The 21,975-nt window shown below is 40.7% G+C and overlaps 1 protein-coding gene across 2 annotated transcripts in view; it reads right to left on the bottom strand.

Moving 5' to 3' along the window:
- Positions 1 to 3,268, bottom strand: part of tprg1 (tumor protein p63 regulated 1) — a 32,676-nt gene extending 29,408 nt beyond the window's left edge. Inside the window, exons 1-3 of one of the 2 annotated variants that reach the window (XM_056246339.1) lie at positions 3,176 to 3,268; positions 1,851 to 2,519; positions 638 to 729 (exon numbers count right to left, since the gene is read on the bottom strand). In XM_056246339.1, the coding sequence (XP_056102314.1) occupies positions 638 to 729; positions 1,851 to 2,504 (746 nt within the window). In that variant the 5' untranslated portion in view covers positions 2,505 to 2,519; positions 3,176 to 3,268. The remainder of the gene's footprint in view (positions 1 to 637; positions 730 to 1,850; positions 2,520 to 3,175) is intronic. The other variant, XM_056246338.1, reaches the window with a different exon arrangement.
- Between the last annotated feature and the right edge of the window lie 18,707 nt (positions 3,269 to 21,975).

Genomic DNA, 21,975 nt, shown 5'->3' with positions numbered 1-21,975 from the left:
TTATTATAGGAATCCTTTGATAATGAACATGTGGAATACGAGACTATTTAAAGCTAATTTAACGCAACTAACCTATTATGCCTTTCAATTGTCTTTGTTTTGACAGCACAAAAAGGCAAGGTACAGCTAAAGCTATTTCTTACAATGTCTATCAATAAATATATCAGTCAAAAAGAATGAATTCCATGAACTTCATCTTTTGTTTCAAGCCTAAGCTCAAACCACAGAGCAGTAAATAAGTATGTGTGTGTGTGTGTACTTCTGGGTACTACTCTGGAGCATGGGAAATATAATATATATTATTAATTATCACATAGCAAGGCCTTCAAACTGTTTCCTGAAAGCCTGCTCACAGACAGATAGAAGATGTCATCTGCCAACACATTTATCAAAATGTATTTTAGCAGCTCCATTCTGCTCCCTGTTTATTTCACTTTATTTCCTGTACATTTTACTTATTTACAGAACACAGAGCGAGATAATGGATTGTGTCCTGGAGTGAGTGCCATGTGAAAGAACTAAATGAGATTCTCTTACTCCACGTGAATGTTGCACATTAGCAGAGCAGTCAATATTTGGTTACTTCAAAAGTGCTCTTAAACTAGGGTGTTTTTTTGAAAAAGAAAAAAACTCTTACTCAGCCACGAGCCAAACACTCTGGACAGCACCATCTTCTGTGGGATCCACCAACGATTTAACATCTTCAATGCCTTGGTCCAATGTCCCAGGCTAAAATGTGACATAACACAACAATTAATCTTCATCAAGTCATATCACAACCAGTGACATCTGTACATTAGGGGCCAGTGGGGCATTTTAAAATATTTTTTTATGCAAACTAAACTTGTTCTAAGTTCCTTTAACAAGACAATTTTATTTAGTGAAACTATTTGTTAAACAATGTCTGGGATGTTGAAGCCATATAACTGTACACATTTTTGTCAGTAAATCATTGGAGAAGTGGAAAATGTCACGTTCACAATGTTCTTCCAGTGTTCATATAAAAAATGTTTTATAAAAGGGTGTGTTTGACACTGACCAAATATTAGCATTTCATGTTCTTGTGCACATTGTGTCCATATGAAAGAAACATTGAAATGGATTAAAACTTTAAAAGAAGTCAGCCTTGATGTGCTTTGTATGCCAGATGTATACTGAAAAGATCCTACAAATTACCTACAGGCAACATTCTTTGGCGAGTCCGTTTTATTTATTTGAAACTATTTGATTCTAAATATTATAAGATTTGATTCTAACTACTATGACAATAACTATTAATTTGTTAGTGTTGAGCCACACCAGGAATACAGAGACAAAGATGCCACTGATTACAATACCAGACACAATACAATATAGTGCTTAGTCATAAAAATGGAATTCTATTTTAGAGTAAGTGGGAACAATGGTTTTGAGGGATGAGTGATCCCATTTCACCACTTTCACAAAACAAAATCTGGTCTTTGAGCTGGCCAACAGACACTATTTGCTATTCAAATCTCCTCAGGTAGACTGAGGAAACAGAAAACAGGAAGACAGCTTTCAGTGATCTCTGCAGGTGAGGAATATATGTTTAACTGAATATTGGCAGACATGTCAGTACTCCACGAGTGAAGAGTATTAAGACTATCATTGTTTGCTGAAAAGGTGATTGCTGCTGACCACACCTTTTGTATGAATATCCTCATTCTATTGTACTGCAGAGCAACCGTGGTTTGTTTGCCCCACACCACTCAACATACAAAAGAAGTGTAGATTATGTGTCAGAATGATTACAAACACAGTAGAACATCGATTTGCCCTCAACACAGAAAACACAGAGACTTCGATGAGACTTAAAAAGTAGACATTACCCTGAGGACAAAAAATTTCTTGACTTTAAACTGTTGTGCAGATGTTTGCCATTTAGCTTTGACCGCTGAGGCACGTGGAGAGGGGGTGGTTTCTGCCTTGGCCTCTGCAGCAGGTGTGCTGGGTTTTTCTGTTTCACTGGGAGATTGTTGAGGATGGATGTCTGGTTCTGGAGACTTTTGAGTTTGCTGCTTCAAGTCCACAGAATTGAATGTTTCCTCATCTTTCTCTGACATAGTGACCGGAGAATTTTGATTTTGCTGCTTCAAGTCCACAGACTTGAATGTTTCCTCTTCTCTCTCTGACATAGTGACCGGAGACTTTTGAAATTGCTGCTCCAAATCCACAGAATTGAATGTCTCCTCATCTTTCTCTGACGTGACTGGAGACTTTTGATTTTGCTGCTTCAAGTCCACAGACTTGAATGTCTCCTCATCTTTCTCTGACATGACCGGAGACTTTTGATTTTGCTGCTTCAAGTCCACAGACTTGAATGTCTCCTCATCTTTCTCTGACATGACTGGAGACTTTTGAATTTGCTGCTCCAAGTCCACAGAATTGAATGTCTCCTCATCTTTCTCTGACGTGACTGGAGACTTTTGATTTTGCTGCTTCAAGTCCACAGACTTAAATGTTTCCTCTTCTTTCTCTGACATAGTGACCTAAAAAGACTAGTTCGTTTGAAAAGATCATAAAAATTAAGCTGTCATTAAAAACATACATAAAGCATAAACGATAAATAATATTTATAGGCCTAAGTTTAAGAAGCAAAACGTATTCAACGGCATGAAACATGCAGTTCGACAATAGTTCGATTCCCAAACAACGAATCTTTTGTGTCGGTTCTTTTAAGTGAATATCCAAACTCTTATGAACCGATTCTTTAATCAAAACACTTATGGATCAGTTGGAGATATTTGACTCACATACTGATGAATCAATTTCGTCATGTCTGAAATATAAATAAACTAAGAACTGTGTGATGTTATCCTGCTGTTAAAAAAAAAAAACATTAAACGTCTAGGTACACAAATATTTTACAAGAACTGCATTACTTTTATATTCGTTTTGTTATCTGTTAATTCTGTTAAAATGATGTCATCATTTGGCAACACCTGCTGAAGGCTGTAACGTTGAATGCCGTAAACGTTAATTTGTTCGCCCTCAATTGTATTAAAAGAATCGTTATGAAACATCAAATCTAAACCTTGTAGCCTACAATTTCCATCTCTATTCTGTAACAACAAAATATTTACCGAAGTATGACACCGCTTAAGTTAGTTTATAGATTTATTATAAAATGTGGGCAAGAAATGTTGTATCTTACCGATGGCTGAACGAATTATCTCACCCTGGTATGTTTTACTAGACGGTTTGACAATGCGTCAGGTGCACCAGAAACTATTTCCTGCTTCCGTGATCTGAAGAGATGGGCGTTCCTGAAAGTATAGCTGCTACGCAAAGTTTGGACTTGCCAGCCAGGTTCGACTCAGGAGAACCAGCAAGTGCAACGGCTCTGAGGAGAACGAACTTCTGCAAATGGAACAGCAGCGTTCTTGGGGGCGTCTCTCGTCTCAGCTCGCTCTGGCTACTCCGGTTATCTCAGTATTTATATTTTAGTCAACAATAAAACTAAATATGTTGTAAAACTCACTCTCTTTTCGTTTTCATTTAAAAAACCGTAAAGCGTATATCTTCACTGCGTGAATATTTATAACAAAACATAATAAACACAACCCTCTTTTACATTTTAAAAATATAAAACATCAATGTGCATAATCTGATAATAAAATGAAATGTAACCGTTTAAACAACCCTTTCTCTTTTTGTTAAACGTCAGTTTTAGTGATCAATAATAGCCATTTTAAAAGTATAAGTAAAAGGAATAATTTGAAATACAATAAGAAATAAATCAGACGTACAAAGTCAGCGCTCTTAGACTATAGTTAAATAGCCTAAATTTGCCCTCAGCCAAAACGATTTGCAGGGAACAATAGATTCATGAGACCAAAGATCGCCCGTTGATACACACGAGAAGAATTATAATTATCTAATTGTTAACCACTACATCAGTGGCGTAGGTTTGATTTTGAAATTGGTGGGGACGGGGACATCAATTTATAAATATATTTTAAGTTTGATCGAAATTATTGCTAGGGATATATCATTGTCACTGGATATTGGTAGGGACACGTCCCTAGCGTCCCTACTAAATTCTACGCCCCTGCACTACATAGACATCAGAGCCAGCCATAGACTCATAGATACACACTAGATGTCGCCTTGGCTACGGCAGTTCATTGGAACGAATGCTGCCATCATGGAACAGGGGAGCCCCTCCTCTTTAATGCATAACGTTAAGCGTCAATGTAGGCAAAGGTCTAACGGAAATAAAATCACCATAAATCGTCATGAATGCGATTTTTTAGTTTTTTGGTTCGTTCCAATGGTCAGACATGTATTTATCATTGTCCAGAGAAAATAAAAAATATATATATATATATTTTAAACATTCTTCTTCCTAGTTCAGATTTCGTTCGTGTGAACATCCATACACAGCACAAAAGTCCGAAAATCCATGAATTCGAAGTACAGGCGGAGATAGCAGCGTGTTCCAAGATGGCGGCGGTTTTGACCTATGGTTTTGACGCATGCTTAACCCCAAGGCGATATCTAGTGTATCTATGAGAGCCAGCGACAAACGTCAGAAGAACTAGCCGAGGTAGCCTTAAGCTGTTCTCGGCGGGATAGGTAGGCCTACATGAGCGCTGAGCGCCCGCGAATGACTGGATATCACAACTACGAAAACATCAGATCAAATTTTCAAATATGCACAATCTTTCTAAATAAACAACTGGCTTGAGGTTTAAACAACTACATTATCGCCTGAAAAACTCTTATACCTTAATCAGTGTTTGGGGTCCAGCTGACCCCACTGGACCTTTCCTTCATTTTTACCTTCATCTCAGGGGTATATGAGACTTTTGGTTGTTCTGCCGTTTAAGGTGTTTGGGGTCAGATAGGCTTGTTGCATAAACAGAACGTTCGATATTTCCGGGTTGTCACGGTAGGCCACACAACTTCCGGTTACGTTGACGTTATCTCCTGTCAGAGAGAGCGAGAGAGTGATAGTTTAGTTAGACGGCAATTATGAGTTTCTCAAGAGTAAAAGAAAAACGAATTAAATTACAGCTTCAATCCAGACGAACGTCTTTACACTGTTGTGTGCCGATGTGTGGAAATTCGTCGAAATACAATGGAACGATTAGTTTTCATCGCTTCCCTGTGGATCTTGAGGTGAGATCAAAGTGGCTAGTCAAGATCCGCAGGGATAGCTTCACTCCAACTGAATGCACTCGTGTCTGCAGTTGTCATTTCCTTTTTGAAGATTTTGTAACGACGACTGGGGGGGAGAAAGGACTGAAGAAAGGCAGTGTCCCTTGTTTGTTTGCCTGGAATGAGTTCAGCGTACCGGCACCTCAGCTTAATGTCTGGCAACGTCGGCCAAGGCCTCCTTCCCCTGACCTACCGATGGCGTCTGACAAACGCGGTGGTCACAGAGAAGGAAGTTGTACATCGTGATCACGCCTACTGTGTCACCCCCACTACTGCACTTGTCACACATCAGCTGGCAGATGAAAACAAAGCCCTGAGGAGAAAGGTAGAGGAGCTGCAACAACAAGTCCAATCACTGCAACTGCTGTCTCGGTTTGGACTCCAACACCTCCAAGGATCTGATGAGGATATTCGTTTTTACACAAGGTTGGTCCATGCTATTATGCAATTGTATGTAGTAGCTAACTCTATGTGTGTCTGGGTTGCAGTGGGGGTTATAGTACTGAAAATCTATACTAAAGTTTAAGTACAATTACTCCCTAAAAAATGTACTCGAGTAAAAGTAAAATTTCCTTTTTGAGAAACTGAAGTAAAATTTGTAAAAGTATGTTGTTCCATCAATAATATGTCAGTCATCATTTTGTATTATTATGAACATAAAGTTCTAAAGTGATTATAATTTCATTGCAGATTTGCATCATACAAGCATTTCCAGGCCTTTTGGCAAATGGTGGAGCCTGCTGCAACAACTAAAATGGTACGGATCACCAGTGTCCATGCTGCCTCCAAAGAACCTCGCCTTCTGAGACCATCAGTAAGTTATGTTGTTAGTCTTAACATTTGTTACAGTTTACTTGACATATCTTGACTGTCAAAGGCTCCAGTATTAATCAAGGGTGTTTTCAGATGATTTGTTAGGGCAACATTAATACTACAGTACAAGTGATTTCTAGTGTGTTGTGTGTTTTTGTTTTTTAACAGAGACTAGCACCGATAGATGAGTTACTGCTTTTCTTGATGCACCTTTCTGTGGGCCTGCATTTGAGGGACCTAGCCAAACGCTTCAACATCCATACCACCACAGCAAGCAGAATAATTACATCGTGGACACATTTCCTCTATTATCTACTGGGTTCCATCCGCCTGTGGATACCACCAGAGGAATTAAAGGCTCATCTACCACCTGAGTTTGCTTTGTTCCCAGACACACAAGTGGTGCTTGACTGCACAGAAATCTTTTGCCAAACTCCCTCTTCTCTTCTTTTGCACAGCGAAGTCTACTCCCCATACAAGTCACACACCACTTTAAAGGCCATGATTGGCATTGCACCTCATGGTCCCATCACCTTTGTGTCACCTCTGTATGCAGGTTCCATGAGTGACCAGGAAATTTTTAAGTAGTCAGGAATAGCCAAACTCCTCACACCAGAGATGGCCATTATGGTTGACAAAGGCTTTCTTGTGGACAATCTCTTTTCTGGAAAGGTTTACCGACCTGCTTTCCTTGCAAGAAACAAACAGATGACCAAAGAGGATGTCCAGCAGACACAGTCTATTGCCCGTGCGAGAGTGCATGTTGAGAGGTGCATCAGGCGAGTAAAAGAGAACAAACTGTTTGATAAAGTCATTCCTCTGTCAGTGTGTGGGAGCATTGACCAGTTGTTCACCGTCGCTTGTCTCTTGGTGAATTACCAGAATGGACCACTGGTTAAGGCATGGGCAACACAGAAATGAATGGACTAGAATTTTTATGAATCAGTTTATAATCAGTTCCAATTTCTTTGTTCAAGTTTTATTGTTCATTTTTACGAATCTATACAAAACTTGAACTGATACTGTATGTTGTATGGTTACAAACATCCTCAAATGTAGAGATGTTATTGTTCATTTTTACAAATCTATAAAACCTGAACTGATTCAATTTAATAAATACATACAAAAATAGAACTGATTTACTGTAAATTATTCTAAGAGTAACAGTAAATAGTAACAGTATCTATTTCAAACACACAGCCATGTAAAAATAAAAAAAGAAGTGATCCCCCTTCTCCCTAATGATTTGTGCAACCTCTGCATCTTTGTAGATTCTTTGGATGACCATGTCATCCTCTGCAAACACCACAAAGTCACACCACTCCATTCCACTTATTAGAAGCTGGCCTTGGACCTGCCAGTAGTAGCTGTGCTGCCGTTTTAATTGCATTGTGTTGCCATGCAACTTCAAGTACTTGCAATCAACATAGCTCTTGCAATTTGGACATTTAATCTCAACCAAACCATAGGGAGGGTTTTCGGTTGGGTCAAATACAACCCCGTCAGGAGAAGACCCTAACCAGAGGGCATCAGTGTGGATGATAAACCCACAAGGCCAATAGTTTGTGTTCTTGATGTGACAGCTCGTGAAAAATAAACATTTGTCCGTCTCTTTTGCTTAATTTTAATAAAGTGATAAAGACCTTAAGAAAGCGGCTGTATTTTTATTGGCATATAAAGAATCTTAACATTGACAAAGCATATGTAACCTACTCATAAATACACATGGTAAAATAAAAAAGATATAAACTTATATGAAAACGATGTCTATAATAATATGAAAGAAATGTTTAATAGGTTGTGATATTTGTTTGTGATGTTATGTTGTATTTATTGTGCTTTGGTCGTTAATCGCTATTTGCTGAGATGGTCAGTTAAACAGCAAGATTGCAGATCATCTCAATTCTCACAAGGGTGCGATCTGTGTCCTCACGTCCTTCCCAGTTTGTTCTTTCAAGGTCGCCCGGGAAGACCGGTCTCAGTGGGAACTTGCATTCTTGGAATTGAGAAACAGCCTTGGCAAGATGAACTTTGAATTGGAACAGTACTTGGGCAGCAACTGATGGTGTTTCACAAGTCCACAAGAACACAAGTACAGACAAGAACGCATATAGGCCTTTATCGCATCACAATAGAAAGCCGTAAGAGGCCGCCAAAAATTGCTGAAGCAGTGTACTGCGTCTTCCGGTTATTGCGTTCAACATGGCTGCCTGTTATCGCTGGACAACTTCGCTCTCGCATCTCCCAAAAGTTGGTCAAGACGATGTGGTGCGACTCGTGAATGAACACTCCAAGGTCAAATCTTCCAAGCTGAAGAAAGGATACAAGTTCTTCTACGATAATTTTATCTTTAATTATAGAGGTAAGTGGCTTGAATTCTGTTGGCGAGTTATCGCTGATTGCTAGCTTATGTTTAATAAGCTAATCGTCAGCTTGTTAGATAGGTTCAAATACAGCCAAAAAAACTTATCCTATTTGAATAATTCGAACAATGTGACTGATTATTAATGCTATTAAGATATTTTGGCTTTCACTTGGGTATGTCAGTGTCAGTGGTTATTAAACATTTGCCTGAGGTTCCCCAAAGGCTCTAGCTAATGTAACCCAGGTGGTTTATTAATATTCCATATAGGGTTATTAATATCTTATTTTTGAGAATATAACAGAAAATAGTTAGTTCTGAGTAAGAAGGAAATTATTATTGATTAAACAATAGTTTTAGTCATTCAGAGAAGTTCATTTATAGGATTTATAAGTGATATAAAGGGTTTCACTTGAATAAGATTATAACTGAGATGTGTTGCCTTAAGAATAATGAGGGGGATTAAAGTTTGTCTGTAATGCACTTGGGGAAAATGTGCTTTTGCCTAGCATTCTTGTATTGCTTTATTCTCATTGGCTGTTGTGTGGTTTATCCCGCCTTCTTTAGTCAGAGGGTGTTTCGGATTGGATGAGAGGGGAGGAGAGTCTGAGACAGGGGAGAGAGAAGGGGGTGTTCGAAAAGCTGAGGTGAAGAAATGTAATCTAAGTGCTGTATAAGTGTTTAATTCGTGCATTTATTCAGTTCGGACTTTTCTAAAACACCAGAAACATTTGTGAAAGAGTTACTCCAAACAGGAGTTCGTCTAGGTGTTTATTTTCATAGTGTGAAAAATACATTAGTATGGAAATGCGGTAGAATCACGGACATTAATGGACTGCACGTTGATTATCGTATCCGTGTGAAGAGGACACCGGTTTGCTGGACTTTGATCAGAGCGGGTCTAGATCGGATGAGCTCTGGATTTCGTTCACTGCTGTCGGGGAAGAAGATGGTGAGCTGATGGGTCAAGTAAAGCCAGTGTGTTCGTAAGTGCTCGCGGTGGATGAAGAGTTGCTGAAGTGTCGTTTGCTGAAGGAGGAATTCAGGTGATCTGGTTTTGTGTTATTTGCTCAATAGAGTGAAGAGGCCATTTGTTGTTTCTAGGCCACAACGAACTCTAGCAACGGTACAGGCCTGCAACGAGGGGTTGGGTGGTGACTGTTTACATTGTGTGTGTGTGTGAGTGCGCGCACGCATATACGAGTGATCACTGAAGGGTTACGGTAAAGTGTTTAAATTTTCTAAAAGATAACGAGTGTTAAGAAGTGTTATTGTGGATTTATGTGAGGTAACTGAAAAGGTTATTTCTAAATTCGATTTTTTCATTCTATTGGAATAATTTAAAGTGAGTTAGTCTAGCTTAAAGTCACAAAGTGAAAGTGAATTGAGTTTATTTAGTTTCTGAAAGATAAAATAAGTGACAAGAGACAAGTGTTTGATTTACATTTGAAGTTTATTGGTATATTAAGACTCAATACAAGGGGTTTTCATTTGTTTAATATTTCTTTTATTGTGTGTGATTAAATGTTATTATTTGTTTATACTTACCGAATGGTGTTGCTTGCAATTCATTAGTAGATACAGATTATTAGATCTCAAAGAAAGGGAAAGAATAACATTATTGCATAGTTGCAAGTCGAGAGACACATTTAAAGAATCCGGAGCGTCGCTTGGGTTACACTCAGAGCATAGGGGGCGCTACACATGTTGGGGGCTCGTCCGGGATCAATTATTCTTTTCCTGAGATCCTGTTGAAGATTTGAGAAGACTAAAGAAGCTGTTAGTTACTTTTTTCAGCTTGAAGATGGAGTTCAAGGGTGATGCACTGTTGGCTGCTGAACTTACAGAGTGGAGTAAGGAAGTTTTGATTGATGAGAATCATGCTATCATGTTAATGGGGGTACCATCAACAACGGAGGTGGCATACATTGAAGAAGCGGTCCAAACCATAAAAGCTGTTGGCAAAGTGAGAGTAAGAGGCTCCAAAGAGGGGAAAACTCCAAATACTGTGATGGTATTGTGTGAATGCCGAGAAATAATTGACTCATCTCGCATACCAGCTGAGTTGCAGAGAGCTGATGGTGAAGATCCATGGAGAGTTATTGTATCATCGGCTGATCTCCATACTTCTGATTTCGCAGAGAAGTTGAAAAAATTTCTTCGTGAAGAAGGAAAATCCATGAGTGATGTGGGATCATTGTTCCATTCGTCTGGTTCGAATGCTGCGTCGCCTGAGTCCATCATTCGTGCTGTTGGTGATCTGTTGGAGAAGACAAAACCTTCTGGAGATTCCAATGCTTACAGAAGATTGAGGGTGTTCTCTGGTATCATTCCTATTCCGGCTGGAGAGGAGAGTTTTGAGAACTGGTTGGAACAGGCCAGAATGATGACATCTGAATGCGAGTGTTCAGAAAAGGAAAAGAGGAGAAGAATTCTGGAGAGTTTGAAAGGTCCTGCTTTTGATATTGTGAAAGTGGTGAGATTTTCAAGTCCTGAGGCTAGTGCTTTGGAGTACTTGGAGGCACTGGAAAATACCTTTGGATCATCTGAATCAGGTGAAGATCTTTACTTTGCATTCAGATTGCTGAGACAATTCGCTAAAGAAATGCTGTCCGATTTCCTGACCCGATTGGAGAAGTCGTTGACGAAAGTTGTGCAGAAAGGAGGGTTGATGTCACGGTCAATGGATAGAGCGAGACTTGAACAACTTATCAGAGGTGCTTCTGCTGAGTCTGACCTGATGTTGTTACAATTGCGCCTAAGAGAAAGAAAAGCTAAACCTCCTGGTTTCTTAGAGTTGTTGAATGAGATAAAGACAGCTGAAGAGAATGAGCTTGCGAGACGTAGGATTGGAATGCCAGTGAAATCACTGAATCTGAAAACTGATTCTGAAGTTGATTCTGATGTGGTGAATAAGCTTAGAGCTGAACTTCAAGAGCTGAAATTGAAGATGAGAAAAGATTCATCTAAGGTGCCTGCTGATTCCATGAGGACTGCTGCTGCTGCTGCAGAGAAGCAGGAGAAGAAAAGAGAGCCTACTCGAGGAGACCCGGAGGTGGAAGAGTTGAAGATGCAGATTCAGAAGTTGAACAAACGTCTGGAAGTGATGACCATAACCTCAACTGCTGAGCAGACTCAGACAAAGCGGCTGGATTACAGAGAAATGCCTTTTCGAAGAAATGCTGAGAGAAGGTTGCAGCCTAAGGAGGATTTCTTCTGTTACCGTTGTGGGGAAGACGGACATATTGCCACTAAGTGCAGAGCAACAGAGAATACCGGAAAGGTGATTCAAAAGCTGGTGAAATCCCTACATAGAGCTAAAGCTGAAGTGAGCAGAGCCAAGGATGATTCTACAGGGTCCGGTGGTTCAGATTGTTTCTCAAAGAAGGGAACTACTGATGGCAGTGAAAAGGATGGTGTGCCCAGAGGTCTTGTGGGTCCAGTTTCTACCATTTCAGTGGAAGTGAATGGACGTTCATGTAGTGCATTGCTTGACAGTGGGTCGCAAGTTACCATTGTTTTTGAGCATTTTCATGAGAAACATTTGTCAAATGTTCCAATTCAACCATTGAGTGGATTGTCAATTTGGGGACTGAGTGCTAGTACTTATCCATACAAGGGATATATTCTTGTGGATGTGTCTTTTCCTGAGTCGCTCACAGGAGTGCAGAAAACAGTGCCTGTGTTAGCGCTGGTGTGTCCAGAACCTAAGGGTCCTAAACAGGTTCCTGTTATCATCGGAACAAATGCAAGTTTCTTCCAAAGACTTATTTCATTGGGACAGGAGGCAGAAGTTTCTGATACTGTACATTCCTTGAGGATACAGTCGACAGTTTCCATACCTTGTTTTGAGAAGCTGCAGAGGAAGGAAGAAGTGAATGACTGTGTGGAAGGGAGTGTAAAGTGGATGGGTCCTGGAGATCTGAAGATACCTCAGAATGGTGAAAAGTATGCTGAGTGTAAAGTGGAACTCAAGAAACAGACTAGAGAAGATATTCTGATGGTGGAAGCCACTGATGAGAACCAGTTACCTGCTGGAGTGTTTGTTCCTTCGTCTGTCTGGCATTCATCTGATGTGGATGTGGATAGTTTCAAGTTGCTGGTGTGTAATGAGACTGGGAAGGACATAGCTATTTCTGAAGGAACTGTGATGGCGAATGTGTTTCATACGGATACTGTAACTGTGATGCAAAGAGAACAGACATCTGTGACGAAGTTGGATCCGAATATCTTTAACTTTGGTGATTCTCCAATACCAAGTTATTGGGAAGGAAGATTGAGAAAGAAGCTGTCTGAGCGAGGGAATGTTTTTTCAATATCCGAGTGGGATGTGGGGAAAGCGAAGGATGTTACTCATACAATCAGGCTGAAGGATAGTACACCTTTCCGAGAGAGGTCAAGGAGGATTGCTACAGCTGACATAGATGATGTGCGTCGTCATCTGAAGGATCTGCTGGCTGCAGGAGTTATTAAGGAATCGAGAAGTCCTTATGCGTCACCCATAGTCATAGCACGAAAGAAGAATGGTGCTATAAGGATGTGTATTGATTAGGGATGCTCATTTCGGTTATTTTTCCCGACCGACAACCGCCGCTCGTAAATCGATTATTAACCGTTAACTGATAAGATTATAACGTTAATATTGAATTGGCATTAAATAAAAATAAAATGCGTATCTGTGACCCGTTAAAAATAAAAACAATTGTATTTATTTATCAAAGGGTTTATTTTAATGTGCAAAGTGCAATCAGCAGCATAAAGAACAGATCAACCACAGAACCTGGATTCAGATCAAATTTTGTGACAACAGAGGAAAAACAGAATAAAATAATACAAAAAAAAAACATGAAATATGCCTACACTTAATATATATATTTTTACACTTAGATAATTAACAAATTAACATGACAAAAAGAAAACAGTGAATCCGTTTGAACGAAACGGATTAAAAGCCGGCATTTTTTTCCGTTAGACTAAGATTTTTCGTTAAATAAAAATAGCAGCCCTACCTCAATCCACACCGTGTCTAATTTTTATTTTAAAAAAGCAACATGTCAACGTGATTTGGGGTTAGTCTGGAGCGCAGCCTGTTGACGGTTAGACCCGCGGCAGAAAACACCCTCTCCGATGGCACAGATGTCCCGGGAATACACAGGTAACGTCTCGCTAGAGTGGCCAGCTTCGGGAAGCGCCTTTCATTTGCTTTCCACCAGTCAAGAGGATTAATATCCAGAGATGGAGGATTGTCTCTCATGTAGATGTCAACCTCTTCTGGATAATCAGTGGCTTGACGAGGGGCGCTGTAGTCATCTCCCAGGAGCATCATCATGGCGTTACTTTGGCTGCGGTCTTTATCTCCAGCTTGGGTAGCAGACACCGCTGTCTCATCTTCCGCATTGGCCATTTCCATAGCAGCACACATTTCAATAAGTTTTGCTTTTGCGGCTTCTTTCTCCGGGTCCAGGACAGAGGCGATCAGCGCAGGTTTGGCCACCAGATCATCCTTGTCAACCTGTGACGAACATATAACCCCCCAATTAATACAAAACAACGACAATAATAGTAATGATAATAATAATAGCCTAATAATAATAATAACTACCTGCATGCGGCCACTTAAGGACTGCCGAACTTTTGCCTTGAACTCCGTCACTCTGTGGCCGTCATCCTCGGCTCTCATCAGGTGTGTGTTCAGCAGGCTAAAGGTGATGGGGTAAATGTTGGAAATTGAAACGTTCTTTTCTGATGACATTATGGTGGTTGCACATTTTAAAGTTTCCAACACGGGTGCAATCTCCTCTATTATTTGCCAGTGTTCGTCTCGTATCTCCAGGGTTCTGGCATCTTGCAGCCTTGTAACCGTTCGGTCAGACAGAACAGCTGTAACAGCCCACCTTTGTTCGAGAAGTCTTCCGAACATGTCACACACCGAGTTCCATCTTGTTTTACAAGACTGAATGAGCTGGTGTTTCGGAAGTTTCATTTGTGATTGTTTATCTTCCAGTGCCTTGCATGCAGGGGTGCTGTGGTTAAAATGCCTAACCAGGCGCCCAGCTGCAACGATGACCCGATGCACGAACACATTAAATCCATCATTTACAGCTAGCTGTAGTGTATGAGCAAAACACGGAACCGACTCCCAGTTCACCCGTTCTGGAGAGTTTGCAGCCACGATGTTGCGTGCATTGTCATGAACACATGCAGACACTTTCCCATTAAGTCCCCATGTCTCCACCGCATCAATTAGTTTAGCTGCAAGGTTCTCAGCTGTGTGTCTGCTAGGCATACTCTGTGTTAGAAGGACAGCTGAATTAACTTGCCAGTCCTCATCGATGTAGTGACACGTTATTGTTATATAGCTCTCCGTTGTGAGTGCCGTCCAGCAGTCAGTCGTAAGGGCCACGCACTTTGTGCTTTCGAGTTGTGATTTAAGCGATTTTTTTCTCTCCTCAAAACGGGCTTCAATTCTACGGGTAATAGTGCATCTTGATGGGATTTCGTAATTGGGCTCAATATAGCCCAGTAGCTCTTGAAAACCTTTACCACAGACGACACTTATGGGCAAAGTGTCTTTTACAACCATTGAACAGATTCTCTGCGTTATCTCCTCAGATCGCCGTGCATCGCATCTTCTCCCTGACAACATGGCGGGCAAAGTTTGTTGCCCTTCATCACTCGATGCTTGTGGATGTTTGCTTCTCAAATGATACTGCATCGTACTCGTACTACTGCTGTATTTTAAAACAGCGCAGCATATTTTACAGGTAACCTCGTCTTCGCCCTTTCTGTTGAAATGGTCCCACACAGTGCTTCTTTTCGATCGCTTCATTTTGCTTGCTCGGTAAAAAAATGTCTGCAGGCACATGTGTGGTTGCGCGTGTCGATGCGCCCCGTGAGTTAATACATAGTTTTAACTATATAGTAAAACCTATATAGTTTTGTTTTTTAAACCATGCAGCAAAAAAAAAAAAAAAAAAAAAAAGCTTAAAAAAACGTTTTAAACCGTTTAACTGATAGTATTAATCGGTCAAAATTTTTACTATCGGTTAACGGTTAAACGGTCAAAATGAGCATCCCTAGTATTGATTATAGAACTCTGAACTCCAGAACTATACCTGACCAGTATACAACGCCAAGGATAGAAGATGCTTTGGATTGTCTGACGGGAAGTAGGTGGTTTTCGGTGTTGGATTTGAGGAGTGGCTACTATCAAATCGAAATGGCTTCTGAGGATAAAGAGAAGACTGCGTTCATTTGTCCTCTTGGATTCTACCAATTTGAGCGGATGCCTCAGGGGATATCGGGAGCTCCTGCGACGTTTCAGCGATTGATGGAGAGGGCAGTTGGAGACATGCACTTACTACAAGTGATAGTGTACTTGGATGATCTGATTGTTTTCGGGAGAACCTTGGAAGAACATGAAGAAAGACTGATGAAAGTACTTGATAGATTGGAGGAGTTTGGGCTGAGATTATCAGTTGATAAGTGTCAATTCTGTCAACCGTCTGTCAAGTATGTGGGACATATTGTGAGTGCAGAAGGCGTTACACCAGATCCAGAGAAGGTGAAGGCTGTGAAGAAGTGGAAGATACCTCATGATCTGAAGTCATTAAGATCGTTTCTTGGATTTTGTGGTTTCTATCGCAGATTTGTCAAGAATTACTCCAAGATCGTAAGGCCTTTAACGGAATTGACAAAAGGGTATGCACCTGTGAGGGGTAAAAAGAAGGTAGAGAAGAAAGGGAAATACTTCCAAGAGAAGGAATCCTTTGGAGAGAGGTGGACTGACGAATGCACGGAAGCGTTTCATGCTATTATCAAGTGTTTGACTCATGCACCTGTACTGGCGTATGCTGATCCATCTAAGCCATACGTACTGCATGTGGATGCTAGCTTGAAAGGGCTGGGAGCAGTTCTAAATCAAGAGTACCCTGAGGGGTTGAGACCAATTGCATTCGCAAGTCGGAAACTGAGTGAGGCGGAACAACGATATCCCATTCATCAGCTGGAGTTCCTGGCGCTGAAATGAGCTGTTGTTGACAAATTTCATGACTACTTGTATGGAACAAAATTCACAGTAAGGACTGACAACAATCCCCTTACGTATGTTCTGACAAGTGCGAAACTTAATGCAACTGGACATAGATGGTTGAGTGCCTTAGCCACATATGATTTTAACCTACGGTATAAGGCTGGAAGTCAGAATGTTGATGCTGATGTACTGTCACGTTTTCCTGCGGATACAGATGGAACTACAAACTGGATGGATATCCCTAGATCCGGGGTAAAAGCTATTTGTGGACGTGTGAAGAGTACTTACTGGGCTGAAGAAGGGGAGGACAGACTGGTTGATCAGTTGGGTGTTGGAGTGGAAGGTGTTCCAGAACTGTATGTTTGCCCGATTCGTTTGGACACCAATGAGAGAGATTCGTTGACTAACCAAGAGTTGAGAGTGGCACAAGGGGAAGATCCGGTCATTGGTACAGTGATGCGAGATGTGGAGTCTGGAAAGTGTCTGAAAACAACAAAGAGTTCAGATGTGTTGGAGACTTTGTTGAGGAAACAAGGGAAAAAGTTGGTTATTCGTAATCATCTGTTGTACAGAGTGACACAGAATTCTCTTGGAGGAGAGAAAGTACAGTTGGTTTTGCCTGGAAAGTACAGACCGGAAGTATTAAATTCGCTACATGATGAGTCGGGTCATCTGGGAATTGAGAGAACGACAGAGCTGTGCAAGGACAGATTCTACTGGCCGCATATGTCCATGGAAGTGGAAAAATATGTGAAGAATTGTGGGAGGTGTATTGTGAGGAAGACATTGCCGCAAAGATCTGCGTACTTGAATCATATTTCAAGCAGAGGACCAATGGATCTTGTTTGCATTGATTTCCTATCAATTGAGCCAGACTTAAGAGGAGTATCAAATGTTCTTGTAGTAACTGATCATTTTTCACGTTATGCACAAGCGTATCCTGCAAGGGATCAGAAGGCGCTGACGGTTGCAAAGATTCTAGTGGAGAAGTTTTTTGTTCATTACGGATTACCTGCTAGGATACACTCTGACCAAGGTCGAGACTTTGAGAGCCGACTGATCAAGGAGTTGCTGGGAATTCTGGGGATCAGAAAGTCTCGTACATCACCATATCATCCTCAGGGAGATCCGCAACCGGAACGTTTTAACAGAACGTTGTTATCCATGCTGGGGACCTTGGATGCTTCTAAGAAGGAGAGATGGAGTCAGAGTGTGAGTCAGATGGTGCATGCGTATAACTGCACGAAGAGTGAAGTTACTGGATTTTCTCCTTACTATCTTATGTTTGGGAGAGAGGCTCGCCTTCCAATTGATGTGCTTTTTGGAAATGCTGGAGATGGGAGAAGAGGAGAAAAGCATGTGAAATATGTAGAGAGAATGAAAGAGGATTTGAGAAATGCATTTGATTTATCACTGCAGAATGCACAGAAAACGGAGCAAAGGAACAAAAGACTTTATGATCAGAGAGTGAAGTTCTGTGAGCTCGGAAAAGGAGACTGTGTGCTGGTGAAAAACTTGGCTACAACTGGGAAGCAGAAGTTGCTGAGAGGGAAAACGTACAGAGTCCTAATAGGTCTCGAGAGGATCCTGATCAGGTGGAAGTGACTCGAGGAGAGGAGTCTGATGGTCAAATGGAGGAGAACATTGAGGATTCAGTGTCTGAAGAAGAAGGAATTGAAACTGTGAATGTAGCAAGCGGGGAAAAGGAACTTGAACGAGGGAGGAATTATCCGAAGAGGATGATTAAACCAGTTCAGAAGTTGAGTTATGATGAACTTGGAAAGTCTTCTGACCAGCCTTTGACTATTGTGTATAGGGGTATGGTTGTGAAGATTCAGGAGTCTTCTGAGAAGAAGAGTGCTTGCAGAACATTGTGGTGTCATCCTATGGCCACCTGTGAACAATGTGTTCAGCAGAAGATGAATCCGAAGTCTGAAGTCTTACTACAGTTGTAGTTGGAGACTCATGAGGACATGAGTAATTTAGCAGGGGGAGAGTGTAACCCAGGTGGTTTATTAATATTCCATATAGGGTTATTAATATCTTATTTTTGAGAATATAACAGAAAATAGTTAGTTCTGAGTAAGAAGGAAATTATTATTGATTAAACAATAGTTTTAGTCATTCAGAGAAGTTCATTTATAGGATTTATAAGTGATATAAAGGGTTTCACTTGAATAAGATTATAACTGAGATGTGTTGCCTTAAGAATAATGAGGGGGATTAAAGTTTGTCTGTAATGCACTTGGGGAAAATGTGCTTTTGCCTAGCATTCTTGTATTGCTTTATTCTCATTGGCTGTTGTGTGGTTTATCCCGCCTTCTTTAGTCAGAGGGTGTTTCGGATTGGATGAGAGGGGAGGAGAGTCTGAGACAGGGGAGAGAGAAGGGGGTGTTCGAAAAGCTGAGGTGAAGAAATGTAAGCTAAGGGGTGGTGATGGAGCAGTGGATAAGACACATGCCTTTGGTGTGAGAGACCCGGGTTCGAATCCACTGTGAGACACCAATGTGTCCCTGAGCAAGACACTTAACCCCTAGCTGCTCCAGAGGCGTGCGACCTCTGACATATATAGCAATTGTAAGTCGCTTTGGATAAAAGCGTCAGCTAAATGAATAAATGTAAATGTAAATGTAAGTGCTGTATAAGTGTTTAATTCGTGCATTTATTCAGTTCGGACTTTTCTAAAACACCAGAAACATTTGTGAAAGAGTTACTCCAAACAGGAGTTCGTCTAGGTGTTTATTTTCATAGTGTGAAAAATACATTAGTATGGAAATGCGGTAGAATCACGGACATTAATGGACTGCACGTTGATTATCGTATCCGTGTGAAGAGGACACCGGTTTGCTGGACTTTGATCAGAGCGGGTCTAGATCGGATGAGCTCTGAATTTCGTTCACTGCTGTCGGGGAAGAAGATGGTGAGCTGATGGGTCAAGTAAAGCCAGTGTGTTCGTAAGTGCTCGCGGTGGATGAAGAGTTGCTGAAGTGTCGTTTGCTGAAGGAGGAATTCAGGTGATCTGGTTTTGTGTTATTTGCTCAATAGAGTGAAGAGGCCATTTGTTGTTTCTAGGCCACAACGAACTCTAGCAACGGTACAGGCCTGCAACGAGGGGTTGGGTGGTGACTGTTTACATTGTGTGTGTGTGTGAGTGCGCGCACGCATATACGAGTGATCACTGAAGGGTTACGGTAAAGTGTTTAAATTTTCTAAAAGATAACGAGTGTTAAGAAGTGTTATTGTGGATTTATGTGAGGTAACTGAAAAGGTTATTTCTAAATTCGATTTTTTCATTCTATTGGAATAATTTAAAGTGAGTTAGTCTAGCTTAAAGTCACAAAGTGAAAGTGAATTGAGTTTATTTAGTTTCTGAAAGATAAAATAAGTGACAAGAGACAAGTGTTTGATTTACATTTGAAGTTTATTGGTATATTAAGACTCAATACAAGGGGTTTTCATTTGTTTAATATTTCTTTTATTGTGTGTGATTAAATGTTATTATTTGTTTATACTTACCGAATGGTGTTGCTTGCAATTCATTAGTAGATACAGATTATTAGATCTCAAAGAAAGGGAAAGAATAACATTATTGCATAGTTGCAAGTCGAGAGACACATTTAAAGAATCCGGAGCGTCGCTTGGGTTACACTCAGAGCATAGGGGGCGCTACACTAACGTTAATGGCCCGAAGTTTGGATGGTCACTTTGGCTACATTAACGTTCCGAAATGCTGTAGCGGCAGTTTAAGAATCACAGTCTAAGGTTAAGTTGTATGTGGTTAAACATTGAATCCTTTTTCAGTATGATGTGATAATCTTTCCCCTTTTTACTGCAGTCTCAGATTTAGTAATTGAGGAAGTGGTAGTGCAGGCAAGCTGCTACCATTCTATGTGAAAGAATGAAGAGCCACATACACTTCAGGTTACATTGTCAGGCAGTCCAGGCCTGAGTCCGAAATCATGCTCTAATACCCCAAACTTGTAATGTGTAGTGAATAGAGCATGGTTTCAGACCTACACAGGTTCAGGTGTATTTGTTTAGTATGTTTTTATTTCTTCTGCTGTTGCAGATGCTCTTTTTGTTGTTCCATATCTGCTGTTGCAGATACGATACCCGAAGGCGCCAGGACGCAGTAGTGTCAAATCTACTCTGTATCGAGCTTACGCTGGTAAGTATTCATTTATTTACTTATTTACTTACAGACTTATTATTTTTTAAATATAGTAAGGACTTAGACATCAAATGAGAACATGGTGCTTTATATCAGATTAGCTACACTGTCGCTTGTAAATCACTGGCAGTTATTAACTGACGAAAGGTTTCTGTTACTTGTGTTTTTAGGACCCCTTCCTGATCCGACGGTGTTGTCAGTTGGAGCCCAACTACGCAACCTTCAGCCACAACCTGGCATTTGTTAAATCTTATGCGGCCTTACCTCGGTGATAGCCCTGATGCCAAAGTGTATGATCCCACTGCAAATCCCCCCTTTGGGTTAGCCAAAGTGAAATGCCCAACTGTTAACAGTATAACTATAACAGTACCTGAAATAAGGACAGACCTACTCTCTAACCATCACCACCACACACATAGGTATGCACGCACGCACGAACACACACACACACACACACACACACACGCACGCACGCACGCACGCACGCACGCACGCACGCACGCACGCACGCACACACACACACACACACACACACACACACACACACACACACTATCTTTGTGGGGACTCTCCATAGATGTAATGGTTTTTATACTGTACAATCTGTATATTCTATCCCCTTACACTGCCCCTATCCCTAAACCTACCCTTCACAGGAAACATTCTGCATTTTTACATTTTCAAAAAAAATCATTCTGTATTATTTATAAGCGTGTTTACCCATGGTGACCTCAATTTAGGTCCCCACAGTGACACGAGTCCCCATGAGTCTGTGTGCATTGAGGTTTAAGACCCCACCGGGATAGAAAAACATGTACACACACACACACACACACACACACACAGGTGGGTTGCTTCCCACACATTTTGTACTTGTACTTAGTCCATTAACAAATTGTATAAATTGTAAATTAAACATATGTAGATATAAATATCAGACCGAGAAATGTAATGAGTGTATTAATTGTTTTGTGTAAATGTCATGTTATTGTATTAATTTTCACTGAAATTTTATTTTTAATAATAAATGTGCTATGTCATGTTTTAATGCAATAAAATGTAAACCAAACAAATCTAAATCATTCACTGGTAATGAACATTCAATTAACGGTTGAACAAATATATCTTATGTTCTTATGCTTATGTTAAGGGTTTCACACTGGGTGGGAGGTGGGACATCACCCTTCACATCCAGAAGGCCTTGGTAGTTGAACATTAAGCAACAAGTTGCCCATAGCTGATTGACGGACCCTGAAAGGGTCAAAAGAATGGTTGTGTCCCAGATATGATATTCCTTCACTCTTCTGATGGCTCTCTCCACCAGGATTCTTAGTCGGGCGATGTTCTGTTTTTTTTTTTCTGTGTCCTCTTTGCTGAACCTGAGGGGTGGGGGGGTTGCTCCAACATCAGACA

The sequence above is a fragment of the Rhinichthys klamathensis genome, unplaced genomic scaffold (assembly GCF_029890125.1).
Source record: "Rhinichthys klamathensis goyatoka isolate OS25496 unplaced genomic scaffold, OSU_Roscu_1.1 h1tg000036l_1, whole genome shotgun sequence".
Taxonomy (NCBI): Eukaryota; Metazoa; Chordata; class Actinopteri; order Cypriniformes; family Leuciscidae; genus Rhinichthys; species Rhinichthys klamathensis.
This window is presented reverse-complemented; position numbering and strand designations above follow the sequence as displayed.